At 32.5% G+C, this 22178-nt stretch overlaps 1 protein-coding gene across 1 annotated transcript; it reads left to right on the forward strand.

Moving 5' to 3' along the window:
* The first annotated feature begins 16163 nt into the window (after window positions 1-16163).
* LOC114278961 (4-coumarate--CoA ligase-like 9) lies at window positions 16164-21684 on the forward strand. Its single transcript, XM_082881562.1, is given in 8 exon segments — window positions 16164-16179; window positions 16267-17378; window positions 18276-18348; window positions 19393-19447; window positions 19632-19830; window positions 20821-20888; window positions 21180-21281; window positions 21547-21684. Coding segments are annotated over 8 exon segments (1758 nt in total). The 3' UTR covers window positions 21680-21684.
* Window positions 21685-22178: the final 494 nt, after the last annotated feature.

Below are 22178 nucleotides of genomic sequence, written 5' to 3' on the forward strand. Positions count from 1 at the left end.
GGGTTTGGGTCCTGACACATTGTGTGTATGCTTGATTCACCACAACATTATGATTCTCATCAAGAACCGTAGAAGGAGGACAAATCTCTGATCCATCGACAAAACCAAGTAGATTAGCGGCTCGTAATATGTTTTGGAATTGATTCTTCCATATGAGATAAGTTGTACACTCAAGTTTTGTTGGAACAAAAGAATTCAGATTTGAGATAAGGATTGAGAGATTTGAAGGTAAAGGAGAACTAGTAGGTATACTAGTTGAAGAAGCTGCCATTGTTGATCTTTCTTGAAGATTTGCCATTGTTGATCCTTGGTGAAGATTCACCATTGTTATCTTGAAGATGAAGCTTTGATGCTCGCAAGAGCCATAAAATCTCTGATACCATAAAGAGAAAATGAATCTTTATTCAACTTGACAAAATATCTTTCAGTACATGATTTATATACAACTATTAGTAACTCTCTTAACTAGTTAACTAAAACTAACTATGAACTAAAGCTAACTATGGTACAGTTAACATAACAATTTCCTAATTAATTAACCACTACATGTAAACACGTGCAGCTCTAACAGATTTGGTGGGATGTAGCTGTGGCTTCAACTGTGACTCTGCCTTGGTCAGCTCACATGAGCTGGTATGTGTGGGCTGAGCTTCTTCTGCAGATGTGTGTTGAGCTTCTGCAACTTCTACAGATATATTATCATATTGGAGATGCTCTAAGCAATAGGAACTATGGTTGAGCTATTATTCACTAATTATTTCATCTGTTATTATTAAGAGAAAAAAACTCTCCCTCTCATTTCTTTTTTTTATAAATTAAAAAGATAGTTTAAATAAAAAGCACTACTAAAGTATATTTTAAAAAAATGACAATTAAAATAATAAAGGAAGATATTTTGATTGGTATTGATGAAGAAGGCCCCGCACTTAGGGCTGGGCTATACTCATTAAAAAAAAGTTAAGAATACAATCGAAATAAAAGAGTGATGTTAGAGAGTTCGAAAGATTTATCAAATTTTTTATTAAATATCTCATAGTGTGAGAATCACATAAAATCTATATGGTGTGAGTTACACTTTTATATAAAATAATTGATAAAAATTTTAATAAATCTTTTGAAATCTTTTAACATTTTCTGAAATAAAATTACTCTTGGATATCTAAAGGCATCTCCAATGGTGCATCAAATTTGAGTAAAAACTCACTTTGATATCGCCTGCTCTAACGGAAAGATTTGACTTTTCATCAAACTACCGGTCAATCGGGCAGACGATCAAGCGGTCAACCGGCCAATGTAAAATTTTCACAATTGGCCAAGGAACAACATCGGTGACCAAAATGATAAGGGGTCATCCAAGGGGTTGATCGAAAGGTCGACCTTCTAATGTAAAATTTTCATAAAATTTGCCTTGAGATGGTTATCCGGAAGGACATCCAGAGGGACATCTGATGGTGAAAATATGACAATAATGAACATTGATTTGATGAAAAACACAAAGCATCCTCAATTTGGTGAAATATTTGGTATATTCTCAATTTGATACAGGTTTGATAAAATCATTGGAGCACAAAAAGAGAGACTTTTTCATCAAATTTAAATTTGGTGATGGATTTAGTGTAACATTGGAGATCGCCTAACAAGTATTCTTTTGCTAGAGACCGCATCATTTGAGGAAGCTAAAAGACAGATGTACTAATGGAATATGTTATTATTAAGAGAAAAAAACATCTCCTATTCATTTCTTTTTTTTATAAACTAAAAAAATAGTTTAAATAAAAAGCACTACTAAAGTATATATTAAAAAAATGACAATTAAAATAATAAAGGAAGATATTTTGATTGGTATTGATGAAGATGAAGATGGCCCTGCACTTAGGGCTGGGCTATACTAATTATAAAAAAAAAAGATAAGAATACAATTGAAATAAAAGAGTAATGTTAGAAAGTTCGAAAGATTTATCAAAAAATTTATTAAATATCTCATAGTGTGAGAATCACATAGAATCTATATGGTGTGAGTTACACTTTTATATAAAATATTTGATAAAAATTTTAATAAATCTTTTGAAATCTTTTAACATTTTCTGAAATAAAATTACTCTTGGATATCTAAAGGCATCTACAACGGTGCATCAATTTTTTTTATCAAATTTGAGTAAAAACTCACTTTGATATCGCTTGCTCTAACGGAAAGATTTGACTTTTCATCAAACTATCGGTCGACCGGGCAGACGATCAAGCGGTCAACCGGCTAATGTAAAATTTTCACAATTAGCCAAGGAACAACATCGGTGACCAAAATGATAAGGGGTTATCCAGGGGGTTGATCGAAAGGTCGACATTCTAATGTAAAATTTTCATAAAATTTTGCCTTGAGATGGTTATCCGAGAAACATTCGGAGGGACATCCGATGGTGAAAATATAACGGTAATGAATATTGATTTGATGAAAGGCACAAAACATCCTCAATTTGGTGAAATATTTGGTATATTCTCAATTTGATACAGGTTTGATAAAACTATTGAAGCACAAAAAGAAAGACTTTTTTACCAAATTTAAATTTGATGATGAATTTAGTATGACATTGGAGATCGCCTAACAAGTATTCTTTTGCTAGAGAGAGCAGCATTTGAGAAAGCTAAAGACAGATGTACTAGTGGAATCTGTTATTATTAAGAGAAAAAAACATGTCCCTCTCATTTATTTTTTTTATAAATTAAAAAAAATAGTTTAAATAAAAAGCACTACTAAAGTATATATTAAAAAAATGACAATTAAAATAATAAAGGAAGATATTTTGATTGGTATTGATGAAGATGGCCCTCCACTTAGGGCTAGGCTATACTCATTAAAAAAAAGTTAAGAATACAATCGAAATAAAAGAGTGATGTTAGAGAGTTTGAAAGATTTATCAGAACTTTTATTAAATATCTCATAGGGTGAGAATCACATAGAATCTATATGGTGTGAGTTACACTTTTATATAAAATATTTGATAAAAATTTTAATAAATCTTTTGAAATCTTTTAACATTTTCTGAAATAAAATTACTCTTGGATATCTAAGGCCATCTCCAATGGTGCATCAAATTTTTTTTATCAAAACCGGCCAATGTAAAATTTCCACAATTGGCCAAGGAACAACATCGGTGACCAAAATGATAAGGGGTCATCTAGGGGGTTGATCGAAGGTTCATATCTAACTCATAATCATTTCATTTTTTCTTTCACAAAAGTCTAAAAAGTCAAAAAGCCTGTCACAAACGAGACATTTTAGCCCCAAGTTAAAATAGTCAAAAAGTCAAAAAATCAACTCACATCTCAATTTAAGGCTTAATTTTCTTGTGATGATAATAAGAAAATGAAAATCTTACACTTAGAGCTCATTTGGGATGTGAGTTAGTTTTTTTACTATTTTAATTTGGGTTAAAAAGTCTCGTTTGGGATAGGTTTTTTAATTTTTTTGACTTTTGTGAAAGAAAAAAAAGAAATGATTATGGTTTGAATGTGACATTTTGTTCAATTTGACTAAAATAGCCTATTTTGTCTTATAACCCCGAGGGACATGCCAAACAAACCCTATAGTGCAGAGTACAATAATAACCAACTTTAAGCTATGTTTGGTTTTGGTTTTTTAGTTAAAAAAGCACAAAAGATAAAATTAGCTACATAAGTTAATAAGATAAAATGTTATATCTAAATAATAATCATTATATTTTTCTCTCACAATAGTCAATAAGTCAAAAACAAAAACTAAATGAGACTAAAAAAACCAAACTAAAATAATTAAAAAAATAAAAAAATCAAATTATTTTAACTCTTCTCAAACGCAGGCTTAATATTTTGTAGCAACTTTAGAATTTCTCTTTTGTTACAGTATTCTGTATTCACAAACAATGAATTATACCACTCGTCAAACAGAAAACAGAACCAACTTTACAATTTTCCTTTTGGGGCAATAACAATTTCCCTAAACTTAAGAATTTTTCTTTTGTTATTCACAAACAAGGAATTACACCACTCGTCAAACACAAAACAGTACGCCCCGTTTGACAATCATAAATTTTAGAGTAAATTCCATTTTGTATTCCTAAAATTTTACCTATGTTTTATTTTAACCTTTTAAATTTGATTTTTCTCATTTTGATCTTTTATGTTTGTAATTCTTTTCATTTTGACCTTTTAAGTTTAATTTTTTCATTTTGACCCTTCATGTTTGCCATCCTTCTCAAAGCCGTTCATATTTAAGGGTGGTTTGGCATCCCCTATATAATCCATTTTTTTATCTTTTTTCTATCATATCACCTCTCTACTTTTCTGCATATCTTTTCATAAAAAGACAAAAAGTATACCTATTTAGATTATCCCAAACAACCCCTTACAATCTTTCTCACTTTACTCCTAAACTAACTTCTATCCAAAAAAATTAACAGAATCCGCTACATTACTAACACATCAGCTCCATACGTGATGTAAAAAATTCACTAAATATGCAAAAAAATAAAAAATAGAAAACAAAAAAATTGATTTTTTTTTTTTAGTCTTTAGTGAACTTTTTTTTTCTTCAAATGTATTTATAAACATTATTACATTATAGACGCATCTAAATTAGATACACCTAAAAAAATAAAAATAAAAATAAATTCAACTAAAAAAAGAAAAAGTTTACTAAAGATGAAAAAAATGAAAATATACTGACTCAAATACCTGTACTGTCAATTATGAAATAAAAAGTTTACTATCACTTTTTTTTCCCTTCTGAACTTTTTTCTTTTTTAGTTGATTTTTATTATTTTATTTTTATAGGTGCATCTAATCTAGATGCATCTAAAATGTAATAATATTTATGAATATATTTAAAAAAAAGTTCACTAAAAACAAAAAAAAAATTATAATTTTTTTGGTTTGTTTATTTATTTATTTTTGCATCTTTAATGAATTTTTTACATCACACATGGAGCTAATATGTTGGTGATGTTACAGATTTTGTTAATTTTTTTGATGGAAGTTAGTGTATGAGTAAAGTGGGAAGAATTGCAAATATGAAAGACCAAAGTAAAAAAAATCGAACTTAAAGAGCCAAAATAAAAAATAGATGAAATTTTAAGAAGGCAAAGTGTAATTTATCCTAAATTTTAATGAAAAAATTATTACATTATTTTTTTAACTCGTCCACATATCATTTTATAAAAGTCAAAAAAATCAACAAAAAAACAAATTCTCAAACATCCACTCAGCCTTTGTTTGGGATGTGAGCTGACTTTTTAACTTTTTGACTTTTTGATTATTTTAATTTGGGATTAAAAAGTCTCATTTGGGATGAATTTTTTAATTTTTTGACTTTTGTTAGAGAAAAATGAAATAATTATAATTTGAATATGACACTTTATCTTATTAACTTTTTAACTTATTTTATCTTTTTGTGACTATTTTAATCCAAACTATTCATGCCAAGCATAACCTTTTTAGCAAATCTAAGTGTCACAGTAAAATCGTACTAAGTATAATTATTAAGAGTAATATTCACTCAGTTTATTTCCAATTTTCAGAATTTATTTTTTAGAAAATTATTTTTTTTCATTTTTCATATATATATTTTTTGTTTTTACTGAAATTTTTTTTAATATTTTAAGCATTTTTTAAAAAATTTTAGACACATCTAACATAAATACACTTAGAAAGTATAATATTTATAAAAAAAAAATTAAAATTCACTAAAGACTAAAAATACAAATATATATATATATATATATAAATTCAGTACATTTTTTTATAAATATTTTTGTGTATTTATTAATTTTTAAAAATATTTTTTCATAAATAGTTTATTATTTATATACATCTAAGTAAGGTACATTTAAAAAAGTAAAAAAATTGCTTAAAATTTAAAAAATATTTAGTAAAAACAAAAAAAAATACAAAAAATGAAAAAACTCAATTTTTAAAAAACTAAATTTAGAAAATTGAATGCAAACACACTGATTATAAATTCATCAATTTTACTCTAAATTATATTTAAAAATATCAATTTAAAACTTAAATTCATTTATATACATGTTAATGCAATCTCCACCACATGCAACATAATCTATTTAATTTTATCAGGGACCATAGAAATTTTCAATTATTAATCTTTAATATTAATAGATCAGTAATGATGCATAACTTTAATATTAGAACTCTAAATGAAATTCTAATAAAGTGGAAAAGAGAGTGAGTAGAGAGAGATAAAGAAAGAAGTGTGAGTCTCACTTTCACATATACTATTCTCACATTATTAAAATTAGGGTAAATTACACTAGCACCCTCTGAGATTTATGTTTATTACAATTCTTCCCACAACTTTTGGAAATTATATCTCCACCCCTAAGGTTTAAAGTTTCATTACAGATTCCTCCTTTTAGCAATTTAATTTTTTTAAATACCAATTTTGCCCTCATTGGGTAAATTGCATTGACACTGCTCACATTTTAGAAATTACAATCACCTACCTAAGGTTTAAAGTAACATTACCAATTGCCCCTCGGTTAGTATTAATTGAAAAAAAAAATTTGTTCATAAAGTTTTTAAATTTCTATTTAAAAACCAACGTAAGCTCATTTTTTAAATTTATGTTTTTTTTCTCAAATTTACAAACTGAGACAACCTTTTATAAATCAAAAAAATTATCAAATAAGTTTTTATGACAGTTTTTAAAATTTTTGTAAATATAAATTGAAAACTGAAAACGAAATGGTTACCAAACAAGCTTGATGGTAAAAATGTCGTAAAATTAACAAATAATTAAATAAGTTAGCAACGTAAAAAATGACTTATCAAAAGATTTTTAGGCTATGTATGGTTTGATTTTTAATTTTTTTTTAAAAAAATTAAAAATTAATTTGGTTAAGAAATAAAAAATAAAAAATAATTATCAAACCATACATAGCCTAAGAATACTAAATTCTTAGGCTATGTACCAACAAACACATAATATTTTTTATTTCTTATTTCTTAACCAAATTAATTTTTAATTTTAAAAAAAAAATTCTAAAAATCAAACCACACATAGCCTAAGAATCTTTTGATAAGTCATTTTTTACGTTGGTAACTTATTTAATTATTTATTAATTTTACGTCATTTTTATCATCAACCTGTTTGATAATAATTTCGTTTTCAGTTTTCAATTTATATTTACAAAAATTTTAAAAAATGTCATAAAAACTTGTTTGATAATTTTTTTGGTTTATAAATGGTTGTCTCAGTTTGTAAATTTGAGGAAAAAACGTAAATTCAAAAAATGAGCTTACGTTGGTTTTTAAACAGAAATTTAAAAACTTTACTAACAAATTTTTTTTTCAATTAATTTTTTTTTCAACTAATACTAACTGAGGGGATAATTGGTAATATTACTTTAAACCTTAGGGGGATTGTAATTTTTAAAATGTGAGGGGTGTCAATGTAATTTATCCAATGAGGACAAAATTGATATTTAAAAAAATTAAATTGTTGAAGGAAGAATCTATAATGAAATTTTAAACCTCAAAAGGAAGAGGTAATTTTCAAAAAATGAGGAGAAACTATAATACACATAAACCTCAACGGTGTCAGTGTAATTTACCTTAAAATTATATTAAAACTCTTAGAGTCCTTAAACATTATTGTTAAGAGTCCTTAAACTCTTAGAGTAGTTTTTGATATAGTATGAGTTGATTTTTTTGATATAATATAAGTTGATTTTTTTACTTATAAGTTGATTGTTTTTTTTACTTATTAATATAATATTAGACAAGAGTCCTTAAACTCTTAAGCCTCATTTACGAACAAGTTAATTTAGTAATTTTTTGACTATTTAGTTAAAATATGAGTTAAAAAAAATTAATATGTTTGAAATAATTTTTTAACTTTTTACGAAAAATATACAAACAGTAAAAAGAAAACAGAATTTTTAACTTTCTAATATAAATTATTAATTTTTTTAATAATTTTTTAACTTTTTAACTAAATCGGCGTGTTAGCCAGAGGCCTTAGATCATCTCTAACGATGAACAAAAATTGACATCAGATTCAAATTTTGATGAAAAAGACACTTTTTTATGCTCCAACCGTTGCACCAAATGAATATCAAAATGAGAATTCAGCAAAAAAAGTATCAAACTGAGAACAAGATAGGGATTTTACCAAGTCACTGTTACTGACCATTGAAACAGGTACACCGGTCAACCAGCCGGTTGCCCGGCCGGTTGACCAACCGGTCAACCGGTTCATCAGATTATGCGACGGGTTTGAACTGGTTGAACTGATGGGTTTGAACTAGTCTGTGGCCTGAGCGTTGTTGATGAACCGGTCAACCAGCCGGTTGACCATCCGGTCGCCCGGTCTAAGCATGGGAATGGTAGGTTTCAACTGCTTTCAACAGGTTTGGTTTGAACAGATAGAATTTCATATAGGTTTATTTTTAGATAGCTTATTTTGTGGACTTGAAATAATTTGGAATAATTTGAAGGGTGATATAAATTTTAATTTCATTGAAAATATAATTCAAATTGTTATCTTTTATATAAATATTTTAAAATTAGTCGTTTCATTAAATTTACCGTTGGATGGACAGAGTCTTTTGACAATTTGCCGTTGTTATCTCATATACATATTTTAAAAGTAGCCGTTTTAATAAATTTACCGTTGCATGAACAGAGTATTTTTAAAATTTACCGTTGATAATGTGTTCTATAAAATATATCAGTTTTGTATATCAAGATGACAGAGTATTTTATTTTGAGAAGAGCATTACATTGTATGTTGTGAATTTTGTTTCTTCTGTGATTTTTCTCCTTTGAAACTTTAATTTATATTATCTGACTAAATTATCTGATTCTGAGGTTCAGTATTGATTGTATATCATTCTAATATTTTTTACTATTTTACATATTGTATGTACTGTATTTTTTGAAATTATGGAAGATTTTCAAATGTTTGAAGAATCACAAATGTTTCAGCACAATACTGATATTAATTTTATGTCGGAAACTTCGCGAGAACAGAACACGCAGAGCAGTGATAATCATTTCATTTCAGAAACTTCTCGTGTTTCTCGTGGTAAAGCATTTACAATTATAGAAGATGAAACTTTATGTAGATCTTGGTTAGCAGTCTCTCAAGATCCCATTATTGGTAATAGTCAGACTATGGTTATATTTTGGGAACGAGTACTTGTTAATTTTAATTCACAATTGAGTGGTGAATCAAATCGAAACCGTATTTCTTTGTCTCACCGTTGGTCTGCTATGCAAAAGGCAATTAATAAATTCTGTGGTTTTCTTGAACAAATTCAACTGAGGCAACAAAGTGGAACAACTGAGGCAGGCATGGTAACATTTATTTGTGTTATTAAATATCAAATTTCTTCTCTAAATGTATATTTGTTATTAAAATTGTTGTAATTTTTTTTGTAGGTCGCTGAAGCAAAACGGATGTATCATGCAATACAGAAAAAACACTTCACATTTGATACATGTTGGAATATTTTGCGCCGAAGTTGTAAGTGGGATGAATTTCGAACACAATCCAAAAAGTGTACGCAACATGCTTATCCATGTTCTAATCCACCAACTGGAGAATCTGATGCATTTCAATCCAACCAGAATAATGTTCTGCACGAAGAACTATCTAATCCATCAACACGACCAATTGGTACTAAAGCAGCGAAAGAGAAGTTGAAGAATCAAACAACCCACGATAGTAGATTTGATGAAATGGCTGCCAACCAATCCAAAATTGTTGAAGTGTTATCAACTATTTCCGCTAGAACTATTGAGCGAGATGAACAAAAGGCGATCGACCGTGACCAGAAAGCTGCAGACCGTCGAAGAAGGGCCGAAGATAGGGAGGAACAACTAAAACTCCTATCTATGATGGCCCTGTTTGGTAGAGCTGTGGGAAAGTGCTTATAGCTTATGCCTCAACAGCTTATAGCTTATAACTTTCAGCTTAAGCTGATTTCCAGCTTATTCTTAAAGCATCTCCTGCCCCACTCAAAGAATAAGCTGATTTCTGACTTCCAAAAAGCTATAGGCTATAAGCTATAAGCTAAACTAAACACATCAAAATAGCTTAAATTAAGCTGAAAGCTGAAATAAGCTGTAATTAAGCTCTACCAAACAGGCACGATGAATGAAAGAGAACAACGAAATGAAGATCATAAAATAATGTCAATGGACATGACAAATTTAAATCCAATGCAAAGGGCGTACTACGAAGATCTTCAACGACAGATTTTATTTCGAACAACTAATAGATTGCCTTAAAAGGTTCTGTATTTACTGATTTCATCTATTGGTGTCATCTATTGGAAAAGGAAACGGAAAAACTGTGTACAATTATATGAAATATCTCACTTGCCTTTTCCATTTATGTAAAATTAGAAATTAATTAATTTGTTCTCAGTTTTTGTTTTTTGAGATGGTTGCGTTCTATTCTCTACTGCTTCTTTGGATACCATATTGATTGGTAAAAACAAAACACACCAATTGCTAAGTAGTTATCATGAATGAAATTCTTCTTCATGGATATGTCAGATAAGGGGCTCATATTTTTATTTTTCTTTTACAATTTCCTACAACTATCTAAATGGGTGTTGTTCTTCTGTTACGCAATCAAGTCCAAGGGCTACATCTTCATATTGTTATAGATGATTATAATTCCAAGGTTTTATAACTTCACCTTTCATTCAATCTGCGTCTTATCTTCATCTCAATGAATCTCCTCTGTCTGATTTCTCAAATAAGAATATGTTGTACATGTACATACAGTATTACAGATAACTACTTACATATAAATACATCCTTTATTCTTTTCTTTGGTTACCATTACACCTTTCAAAAACTTTCATACAAATTTAAGTAATCAGAAACATTAATAACATATTACAGATTATGGTATGAGCGAAGCTCGAAAATATGGTGCTAAAGTATTACCAAGGCAAGTTCATTTTATATCACATAATATTACAAAATCAGTGCATTCATAAAAGAAATTTACCTAACAAAAGGTTGTGAAAATAATACAAGACAAAACAATGGAAACACATAATGGTACACCGATCAACAGTCATTATCTGGTTGTGGTGGAGGAGAGAAGTAGTGATGGTATATGTCATTTACGTGATGCTTAATTCTATCAATGCGATTGTTTGCCACGTCATGACGTCTTCCAATGTCCAAACGGAACTCACCAAATTGTTCAATTAATGGGTTCTGTGCAGTGGCAAATGTCTCAAACTGAGTACCCAACGAATTGACCTGATTAGCCATTTGATGTTCCCATTCAACGTGTTGATTATAACGTTGTTCTTCTATGGCCAAAAAATCAGTCCAATATTGAGGTGGTTCAGTTGATGGCATCACATTGACAAGAGGATCTTATGGACCATCATCTGGTGGGACTTCATCCTCTGAATCTTCTGCAGCATTATCATTTCCCATGAAATTGGCGGCTGCACCAGCACGATTCACAGTATATTGCGTAATGGGTGAACGGATTTTGATCTCCATTTCATTTGCAAAATGAACCTTAAAATATTTGAAAAATTTTGTCACGAGCGCCCCAAACAGTAATGACCGGCCCATTTCTTGATTTGCCAGCACCATTTTTTTCATAATTATGTAAGACAAATCTAACTTCTGCCCAACCTCAAAACAGTATAACAAATAAGCATTAAAATATGGGACCGCATCATGATGTCCTTTTTTCAGAGTGACATTTTCTACAATCCACCGGTGAAGGATTCGAAGATAAGATTTTAAATGTCTTGCTCGTAGACTAGTTCCAGTAAATCTGTTCTGACATATAGTAGTATATACATCAGTACCATTACCGACAATATTAACTAACTCAGCCTCAGTCTGAAAATGGGTATTTTCATCACCTACCTCAACTCCAATAATGCGTGCCAAAGTAGGAACATTAAACTGTACACCCTTTCCTTTCACATATGACAAAAGAGTAAAATTTCCATCTTTTTCATGAGTAACTCTTAGGTGAACATAAAAAAGGGATACTAGCCGTGGATATGCTTTTTGGGGTAAATTAATTAAATTTAGCCATCCCATTGATTCAAGTTTACTAACTAGTAGTGCATCATATTGAGGTGGCAGATTGACCCTCCTCCCTGTTACAATAGGTCGGCTTGAGAAATTTTGAAAGGCTAGTTCATGACTTTCACTGAGAAATTCATCTGTAGGATATGACTGATTTTGAGGCTGCTGTTGTTCGTGTCGTCGAGGGTTAGAACTTTCACCAGCTTCTGTTCTCACTCTTTTAGTTCTAGGCATGATGTGAATATCTGTTGAATTTTAATAAAAATGTGCTATAATGAAGTAATTAACATAAACACTGTCTTTTAAAATGCTTACGAAAACATGAACTTAGAATTAAAATGTAGACATGTATTTTTAATGAAGCATGGCCACTGAAAATTTAAGAACATAATAATGTAGTATAAAGCATGCATACTCTCTATTCAGTACATATCAAATGAATGTAGCTCATGTTTTAATAAAACATGCACACTGAAAATTCAGTAATGTAGTTGATGCTTTAGTAAACTACATTCATTTTATAGAACTACAAAGTAACATCAAGTAAAAATCAAAATCTTGTTCTATAGTTCAGGTTTTAATAAACTATATTCATTTTAAAAACATTAAAGTAACATGAAGTAAAAATCAAAATCTTGTTCTGTAGTTAAGGTTTTAATAAACTAATGTCATTGAAAAAACATTAAAGTAAACTCTTGTTCTGTGGTTGAGGTTTAAATAAACTACATTCATTTTCAAAACATGAAAGTAAATAAACTCATGTTCTGTAGTTGAGGTTTTAATAAATTACATGCATTTTCAAAACAAGAAAGTAACATCAAGTGAAACTTAAAATTCAGTTCTGTGGTGCAGGTTTTAATAAACTACATTAATTAGAAAACATGAAAGTAACATATAGTGAAATTATGTTCCTGTCTTTTGTAAACAAGTTGAACAATTGAGTGGCATGCACATTGGAAGGGGAAAAAAAAAAAAATTTGAAAGGGCCGGTTGCCCAACCGGTTGCCCCGTGAATCACCTTGCTCTTTTAATGCTGCCTTCTTGTTCTGTTTTGATGATCCTGCCTTGTTCCTCTGTTCCTATTGATGCTGCCTTGGTGATGATGTGGATTCACACTTGAAAATGTAGAGTGTGTGGTTAGAGGGCTTCAGTGAAAACATGTGAAATGTGAATGTGGTGATGGCAATGTTGAGTTGATATAGAGGATGATAGGTGGTTGAATTGATAGGTGGTTTCATATAATGAATTGTAGGTGGTGTGATCTTCTGAATGGTAGGTGGTTCAATAGATGATTTGCCACATATAGTACAATGACTGTAGGTTAAATGTTCAATGTGGCAGAAAAGTAGGTTGAATGTTCAATGCATCAACATCAATAATTTACGGAATGGCACAAATAATTGATGCCACAAATAATGCACAAATAATGTATGGCATAAATACATTGAATAATGCACACATAATGTATGCACAAATAATGAAAATGCATTGAATTTAAAACAAATATACATACAAATACATTGAATATACATACTGAAATGCATGCAATCAGTCCAATTATGAATATTGAAGATAAATCCTTACAAAAGCAATTATTCGAATGCACAAATAATGGCATGCATGATGAATCCCACGAGCCAGACCCTTAATTAATTGAATGCTTCATTTGATGAAAAAATTGAATGCTCCAATCCTCACTTCTTAAAAATGCCAAACCCTTAATCATCAAATCTTTTCAAAAATTCCAAACCTATTCCCAAAAGTTTGTTTCAACAAATTTGGTAAAAAGCTTTTTTTTGCCTTGATTTGATGAAAGAAATGTAAAAGTTTGATTTAATACAAGTTTGATGTAGATTGGAGGTGATTTTTACCAAATTTGTCATCAAATTTTAATTTGATAAAAGATTGAAGATTCTTAGGAAATGTGTGATTCACTGTTTAAGGATGGAAGGGAATCAATGAGTAATGGTAGGAATATAAATACAAAACACGAGACACATATGTCTCATATGAAATGTGATGTACATGATATGAGATCCACATATAAGACTCATTTCATGTAAAACATATATGTCATATTCTAAATTTGATATTTGTGTTCCTAGACTTATTGGGGAATCAATAGTGAAGCAAACTTGCAACTCCAAAACAGAATTATAGAACTCCAAAACAGAATTGTCATACTGAAATAAATTATTTTGATGATTGTCATAAATTGAACAGAGAACAATTATGAATATTGAAGATTGGATCACCACAATAGCACATCTAATCACATAACTTCTGCGTTACTTGGTTAATATAGTGCATCATAATGAAGATTACAAACAAGACAACCTTTTATTTCTTTACTAAACAAAATTACAAAATATATCTGTGGTGAATCTAGTTTTCACCGCGAAGATGCCACATATGTTCTATTAAATCATTATGGAGGGCATGATATGCATTTTTATCCCTAATACCTAAATGATGAGACAAAAATGATTCAAAGTCATTGGTAGGAGTAGAGGAAAGTTGCACTGGTGTGTTGGTAGATGAAATTTCATAATCAAAATCAAGGTGCTCCTCCCTCTTATCTTCAACAATCATATTGTGTAATATAATGCAAGTCTTCATTATGTTGGCAAGCATTTTTGGATCCCAAAAATGTACAGCACCACCTATAATTGCGAATCGAGATTGGAGGACTCCGAATGCCCGCTCTACATCTTTCCTGGCAGGCTCTTGCATCATTGCAAAATGTTGTCTCTTTGCTCCTTGGGGAGAAAAAATTGTTTGAACCAGTGTTGCCCATTGCAGGTATATCCCATCAGCAAAGTAATAACCCATATCGTAACTAAGTCCATTAACAGTGTACTGGACAGGGGGAGCCTTACCTTGGGCAAGATCAGAAAACAAAGGTGACCGGTCTAATACATTCAAGTCATTGTGTGACCCAGGCATTCCAAAAAATGCATGCCAAATCCATAAGTCATAAGAAGCTACTGCTTCAAGAATAATGGTTGGCTTTTTTTGATGGCCTACGTATTGACCTTGCCATGCTTTTGGACAATTTTTCCACTCCCAATGCATGTAATCTAAACTTCCCAACATACCCGGAAACCCCCGAACCTCGCCAATAGCAAGTAACCTAGCAATGTCAGTTGGTGTCGGAGATCTCAGATATTCTACTCCAAAGATTTCAATCACTGAATAACAAAATTGTTGCAAACTTTGAATCGCAGTGCTTTTCCCAATACGTATGTAACCATCAACTGCATCTGCTGCGACACCGTATGATAATATTCTCATCACTGAAGTCATTTTTTGTAGGGCAGATAATCCAACTACATGAGTTGCATCTTGTTTTTGAATAAAATATGAATTGTGTGCTTCGATTGCATTCAAAATTCGTAAATACAAAGGACGACGCATTTGAAAATGTCTCCGAAATATTGTAGCTGAATACACTGGATTTGCAGCAAAATAATCTGCAAACAATCTGCCATGACCTTGCCTTTTATCTCTGCGTATATACTTGTGAGCTACAACAGAACCCCCTATTTTCTTTGAGCTATCACTTGACTTAAGAATCTGAAGCATACTACTGGTATTTTGCTCATAAGCTGCTAAAAGTGTGATCATATATTCATCATCAGACTCCTTATTAGAGGAGGAGGAAGAAGAAGAGGATGAAAATGAAGTAAATATCATGGATTTCAAAGTATCCATTATCCTCTGTTTTGTTTAAGATATAATCCTTGTGTTTAAGCTATGATCCTTGTGGAGTTGTCTGGCATATAAATAATAATGTGTTTATATGAAATTTTAGAAGAAAATAATTATTACGGGTAAACCAATGGAGGGAAAAACAAATAGGAAAAGAATTAGGACCAGAAATGGAGGGAAATCAAAAAATAAAAAATAAAAAATAAATAAAGATTACCGGTCGACCGGCCGGTCAACCAACTGGTCGCCCCCTACCAGTTCACATCGGTCAGTTCACGTTGGTTGGTTCAAACAGTTCAGTGGTTGGTTCAAACAGTTCAGAAAGGTTAAAAAAAAAAAAAATTTCCTCTAACCGGTCGACCATCCGGTTGTCTTGAATGAGATTTGATGAAGGTGAACCATTGGAGCGTGAAGTATCAAATTAAGAAAATGACAATTTTTTAACTCAGATTTGATGAAACATTAGGTGAACCGTTGGAGATGCAACTCCTTCAACATTATACTTTCATAAAAATTCAAAATCCAAACAATACACGCACAGCCCCAAAAAATGGCGCATCCAATCCGCATCCCTAAATCCTAATCCATCTTCTTCTTCCATTGATCCGAACAGTGGTTTCTGCTCGGAGACCAAAACCTACCACAGCATCAGACCCCACAGTCTCCTCCCTCCCGAAACTACCTCTCTTTCCATCACCGACTTCGTTTTCTCTCTCCTCCTCCAAAACTCTCCCTCCTCACCGGAAACCACCGCTGCACTCATCGACGCCGCCACCCGCCGCCGCATTCCCTATCCCGATGTCGTAACCCGTACCAAAACCCTAGCCGCCTCTCTTCACCACCAAATCGGACTCTCCAATGGCCACTCCGCCTTTGTTCTCTCCCCGAATTCAGTTCAAATCCCGATTCTCTACCTCTCTCTGATCTCTCTCGGCGATACCGTCTCTACTTCCAATCCGACTAGCTCCAAATCCGAAATTTCTCGCCAAATCGACCTCTCGAAACCGGTTATCGCCTTCACTATCTCCGACACCGCTCACAATCTCCCCTCACTTCTCCACCGTACGATTATTCTCGATTCGCCGGAGTTCGAGTCCATGATGACGAATCGAACTCGAAAATTTCACCGAATTAGCGTTTCTCAGTCCGATAAGGCGGCGATTCTCTACTCCTCGGGAACTACCGGCAAATCCAAAGGCGTGGAACTGAGTCACCGGAACTTCATATCGTCGTTGGCCGGATCGCAAGCTTCTCGTCCGGTGAGATTTTCGCTGGCGGTTAGTTTCTGTGCGGTTCCGTACTTCCACGTGTACGGATTTCTGTTGTGTTTGAGGGCGGTGGCCATGGGGGAGAGTTTGGTGTGTATTGGGAGGTTTGATGTAGGGATGATGATCAGAGCGATTGATAAGTTTAGGGTCACACAAGTGGCCTTGGCCCCACCTGTTATTGTTGCGATGGTGAGAAAGGGTGATTTGATGGACGGCGGCCACGATTTGAGCTCGCTGGAGTTGGTGGCGTGCAGTGGAGCTCCGCTGCCGAACGCCGTGATTGAGAGGTTTAAGAAGAGGTTTCCCGGGGTGCTAGTAGCGCAGGTTAGTCGTTAGTATCCCTGGCAGTTGATACTGGAGTGCAACAAATATATAATAATAATAATAATAATAATAATAATAATAATAATAATAATAAGGGTTTGGAGTTGAATAATGTCAGTAACACATAAGCATAAAATGAGACAGGACCCTTTTATGTGAGCCTCAGCGTTGTGTCTTATTTTGTGTGTGGATTTTATGTACATAAATTAGTCAGTTGGAGTTAGGCATCCATCTTGAGAAATCTATGAGCTTAGTGGGCTTATTTTGAAGTCAAACTCAAGTGATTTAAGTCATTTATTGAGAATAAAATATTCATATAAAAAATTAAAATAATTGATATGTAGTTATAGATAATAATTATAATTTTAAAAATAATTACTTAATTTTTGTAATGAAAATATAATTCAAATATATAATTATTTAATTATTTTAATTGTTTTGCATGAATAATAAATTTTAAAAATAAACATTAGGATTACCAAATCCGTCTACTAAGCCCAAGCAAGGGCCAACTTGACTCAACGCCAGAGAATCCAAGCTTCAAAATAAAGAAGATATGTCAACCTGTCGACTAGTATCAAGATGGGCGGATTGGATTACGCGAATTAACTCTAATACTAATGTTATTAGTCAACAATTATTCTCATTTCATTTTCATCACATATAATTGTTTTCTTAATTTAATTGATTTCTACTCTTCTTTAATAGCTCATATTTGAAAAGAAATAAATAATACATACAATCCCGTTACACGGGAGATTTATGTTCCATTTCTCACTTGCATGAATTTCTCCTTGGTTTTTATTTTTAACATTTTCATCAAATCATGAAAAATGACATGTTTTCCACGGATTTTGATGGGCTGCTAATGATATTCATGATTCACTATGCATCTAGTCATATGGTCTGACAGAATCAACTGGCGGAGTATCGCGAACGATGGGTCCAATTGAAAGCCAAATTTTAGGAGTCCGGATCCTCTCCAGCCAAAGGATCCCTCCGGTCCTCCGGTCAAGGGCCACGATTTGGCCACGTGGCCCTTTGAAGATCTACGGCTCAGATTAAAAAAAAAAAAAAAAGGAATTTCGTTTTTCACCAAAAACTTCTTCAAATCATCTAAAAAAAAATCTGAACATCATCAATATCATCTTCAAACTTAATTGATTATTCAGATCATCTAAAGATGTTCAAATTTTATCAAACGCTAAAAAAAATCTTCAAGATCAGATTTGAACATCAATCTTAATTGATAAAATTTGAGCATCATCTTCAAAGTTCAAACTTCAAAATTTGAACATCAATATCATCTTCAAACTTCTTCAAACTTAATTGATTATTCCCCTCAACATTTCAATTCCGTTTTTTTTTAAATTGATATTTTCAATACAGATCTGTGAGTAAATCTATAAAAAAAATCAGATTTCAAATCTGCATAAAATTTTTTTCTTGAAGATCATCAATATCTGCCGAAAAATCTGCAGAATTTTTTTTTTGTTTTGATGCAGATTTCTGTGTTCAAAAATCTTTGAAGATCATCAATATATATTCTTGAAGATCATCTATCCATTGTTTTTCAGAAATCTGCATATATATTCAGATCATCTAAAAACAATCTGAACATCTTTAACATCATCTTCAACACCTTCATCATCTATCCATTGAAGATCATCAAGATCATCTGCAGAAAAAACGCATCAAATCTTCATCATCTTCAACATCATCATCATCTTCATCAACAACAAAAAAAAAATTCCTCTGCAGATCCGGATCTACAAATTTTCATCATCTTGACTTTTCTTCTTTTTCTTCTTCCAAAATATCTGCATCAGAAAAAAGCAGGAAAAAAGAAAAAAAAAATGCATCCTCCGTTCTTCTTCCATTTCAGAGAAACGAAATTCTTTTTTTTTTATCTGAGCCGTAGATCTTCAAAGGGCCACGTGGCCAAATCGTGGCCCTTGACCGGAGGACAGGAGGGACTTTTGGCTGGAGAGGATCCGGACTCAAATTTTAGGGTCATCCGGCCGTCTGATGCCATATTGCCAAGCCAAAATTGTAGACGTTGAGACCGGGTTGAAGGCCCATACATAATGAAAGGTGATCTCATTTTTACCCTTTTAGGCACAATTTCCACCACAAAATTTTTAATTTAGAAAGTGAATGTGTTTAGAATGTGAGTGAACTTGAAAGTTTTGTGGGTACAAATAACAGCACCCACACAAGTACTTACAAAAGTGTCAGAAAACAAAATGTAAGATGCAGATTTTACAAACGAGTTTCTCATAGGTTGTTTGTGATTTTTGTTTAAGGCTACGTTAATGACAAAGAAGCAACTGCAGCGATTATGGATTCAGAGGGATGGTTAAGAACTGGGGACATCTGTTATTTTGACAACGAAGGATTCTTATAGGTGGTGGACCGTCTAAAGGAGTTAATCAAATACAAAGGCTATCAGGTTATGTATGCTGTACGGGGAGGAAATAATTCTCCTCGTATAATCCTGTTGACCAAGTCCACGCTCCTCCGTACGACGTCGCTTTGTCACCTGAAAACACAAACGTGAGCTAGCCGGCGGGTGTGTGCCGGAAACCTCTCCGATGCCTAAGTCAGAAAACTTGACAAATAGACAAAGCTCTAAGTTCTCAGAAAGATTGTGTTCAATTACCTCCTCCAAGGTGATGCTTGTGAGCTTTTATAAGTTTCATATGGCACAATCCTAGTAGGACTTGTATTTCTCCATATAGAGTCCTCCTAGGATTCATTCTCCTAAGGATAATGCTTATCCTTTTACACCCTCCCCCACTGCTTAAACCAAGTGGGATGGTTTTCTTTATGGCCGAACTTCCATTTGACCGAAGTAAAATTGGCTATACCGAGCCGCAGAGGGCCGAACTATCCTTAGCTCGGTCTTCTCCTCCAACTCTTTACTTCGGCTGCCCTGTTCAACCTTGATGTGCTTAGTTCAAACTTCCAAGTAACAAGTTCTGACCGACCTAACCAGATTGTGTCACGACCGGACTAACTCTAAGACCGGCCCTACTCCGAGTTGTCTCTGGACCGGAGTAGCCTTACTCTTCCTTGGGCCGAAGCAACTATCTCTTCTTGAGCCGGAATAAACTCACCTCCTTGGGCCGAAGTAACTTTGTCTCCCCAAGGCCGGAGTAACCTTGCCCTCTAGGCCGGAGTATTCAGTACGGCCTTTTTACTTAGTCCTCTGCGTTTTGGGCCTCAAAACCCAACTCGAAGCTCGGCCCAATTTTCCCAAAAATTACCCTCTCATGTGCAATAATGCAATACAAATCTTATTACTATTTTTATTTTTGCAAGTATTGGTAAAGCAATAAGTACTATTCAATCTTGGTTAGCATCCGCCACATATTTTTCTTCCTTTGAATATTCACATTGTGTCTGTTTGTGTGTGCCGTGTATTTGCATGTACAAATAGGTTGCTCCAGTGGAGCTGGAAAATCTACTTCAAACCCATCCACATATTGTTGATGCTGCCGTGGTTCCGTGAGTTTATTCTCTACTTAGTTTGTTGTGTTACTGCTTAAAATATTAGTATATTAGTACAAATCATGTGGTAATGATTATTAGATTAATTTGACTTTTTCATAAATGATCTACCTATATGGACTTAAAATAGTAGTGGAACTGATATTTAAAATATGTTCTGCGGCAGGCTTACATAACCAAACCGGACCATTCCATTGGATGGACCGGAGATAGACCCAATCCTTTTATATTGCTACAAATTATGCTTAATGGTTGGGTTATTGATATAATGGGTGATGAAATTTGCAGGTACCCAGATGAGGAAGCAGGTCAAGTACCCATGGCCTTTGTTGTAAGACAACCTGAGAGCACTATTGATGAATCACAGATCAAGGATTTTATTGCCAGACAGGTAGAACATGTAGTGAACCTAAATATTTAGTTTTTGTCTTAACTATTCATGGCCATCTACATTGAAAAATATGAATTTGCATCCTCAATAAGGTGAAATTTCAAGTCTTTTTTTTATATGTGAACGACCGTGAATAGTTTAAGATCAACACCAACATGATTATCTAGGACAACAAATAGTAACTAGCCTCCATTTAACCACCATTTTTTATTTTTTATTTTTTATTTTTTCTATGAGACTTGCATTTTAAATAAATCTGTTGTGGGTGGCTCCATACAAGAAAATAAGTAGAGTATTATTCATTGATTCAATACCTAAAAATGCTCCTGGCAAGGTGTTGAGAAAAGAATTGATCAAGCTTGCATTATCTGATTCTGGTGTTTCCTCCAAGTTATAACTCTTACTTAGGCCAAGTGTGACAACCTTAGAAAAATCAAAAAAGTTAAAAAATTATCCAAAAAGTTAAAAAGTTACCACTGTTCACCCAAAAAAATATTAAAAAATTAATATATAAATATTAATACAAATAAAAAAGTTGGCCCAAATGATGTATTGACGCGATGTTGTCAGCCGTTGACAGAGAAAAAAAATTTGTAGTAGAATATTAACTAAATTAGATGGTAAAGTTGGACCCGTGGGGGCCCACTACGGGTCCCGTTTTGATAATCTGAATCGTTCAATATGTAGAACTCGTCTAGTACTATATGCTTATAAAAAATCACTTCTATCGGATATCACTAACTACATAAGTAAATCAGTTTTGTATAAAAGTAGATAGTGTTATTTAGGACAGTTAATAAGAAAAACTAACACAATCAGATAGCTATCAATATCCAATCAATGTGATTTTTTATAAGCATATAATACTCGACGAGTTTTACACATTGAACGGTTCC

The sequence above is a fragment of the Camellia sinensis genome, chromosome 7 (assembly GCF_055761805.1).
Source record: "Camellia sinensis isolate YWXY chromosome 7, ASM5576180v1, whole genome shotgun sequence".
NCBI classification, from domain to species: domain Eukaryota; kingdom Viridiplantae; phylum Streptophyta; class Magnoliopsida; order Ericales; family Theaceae; genus Camellia; species Camellia sinensis.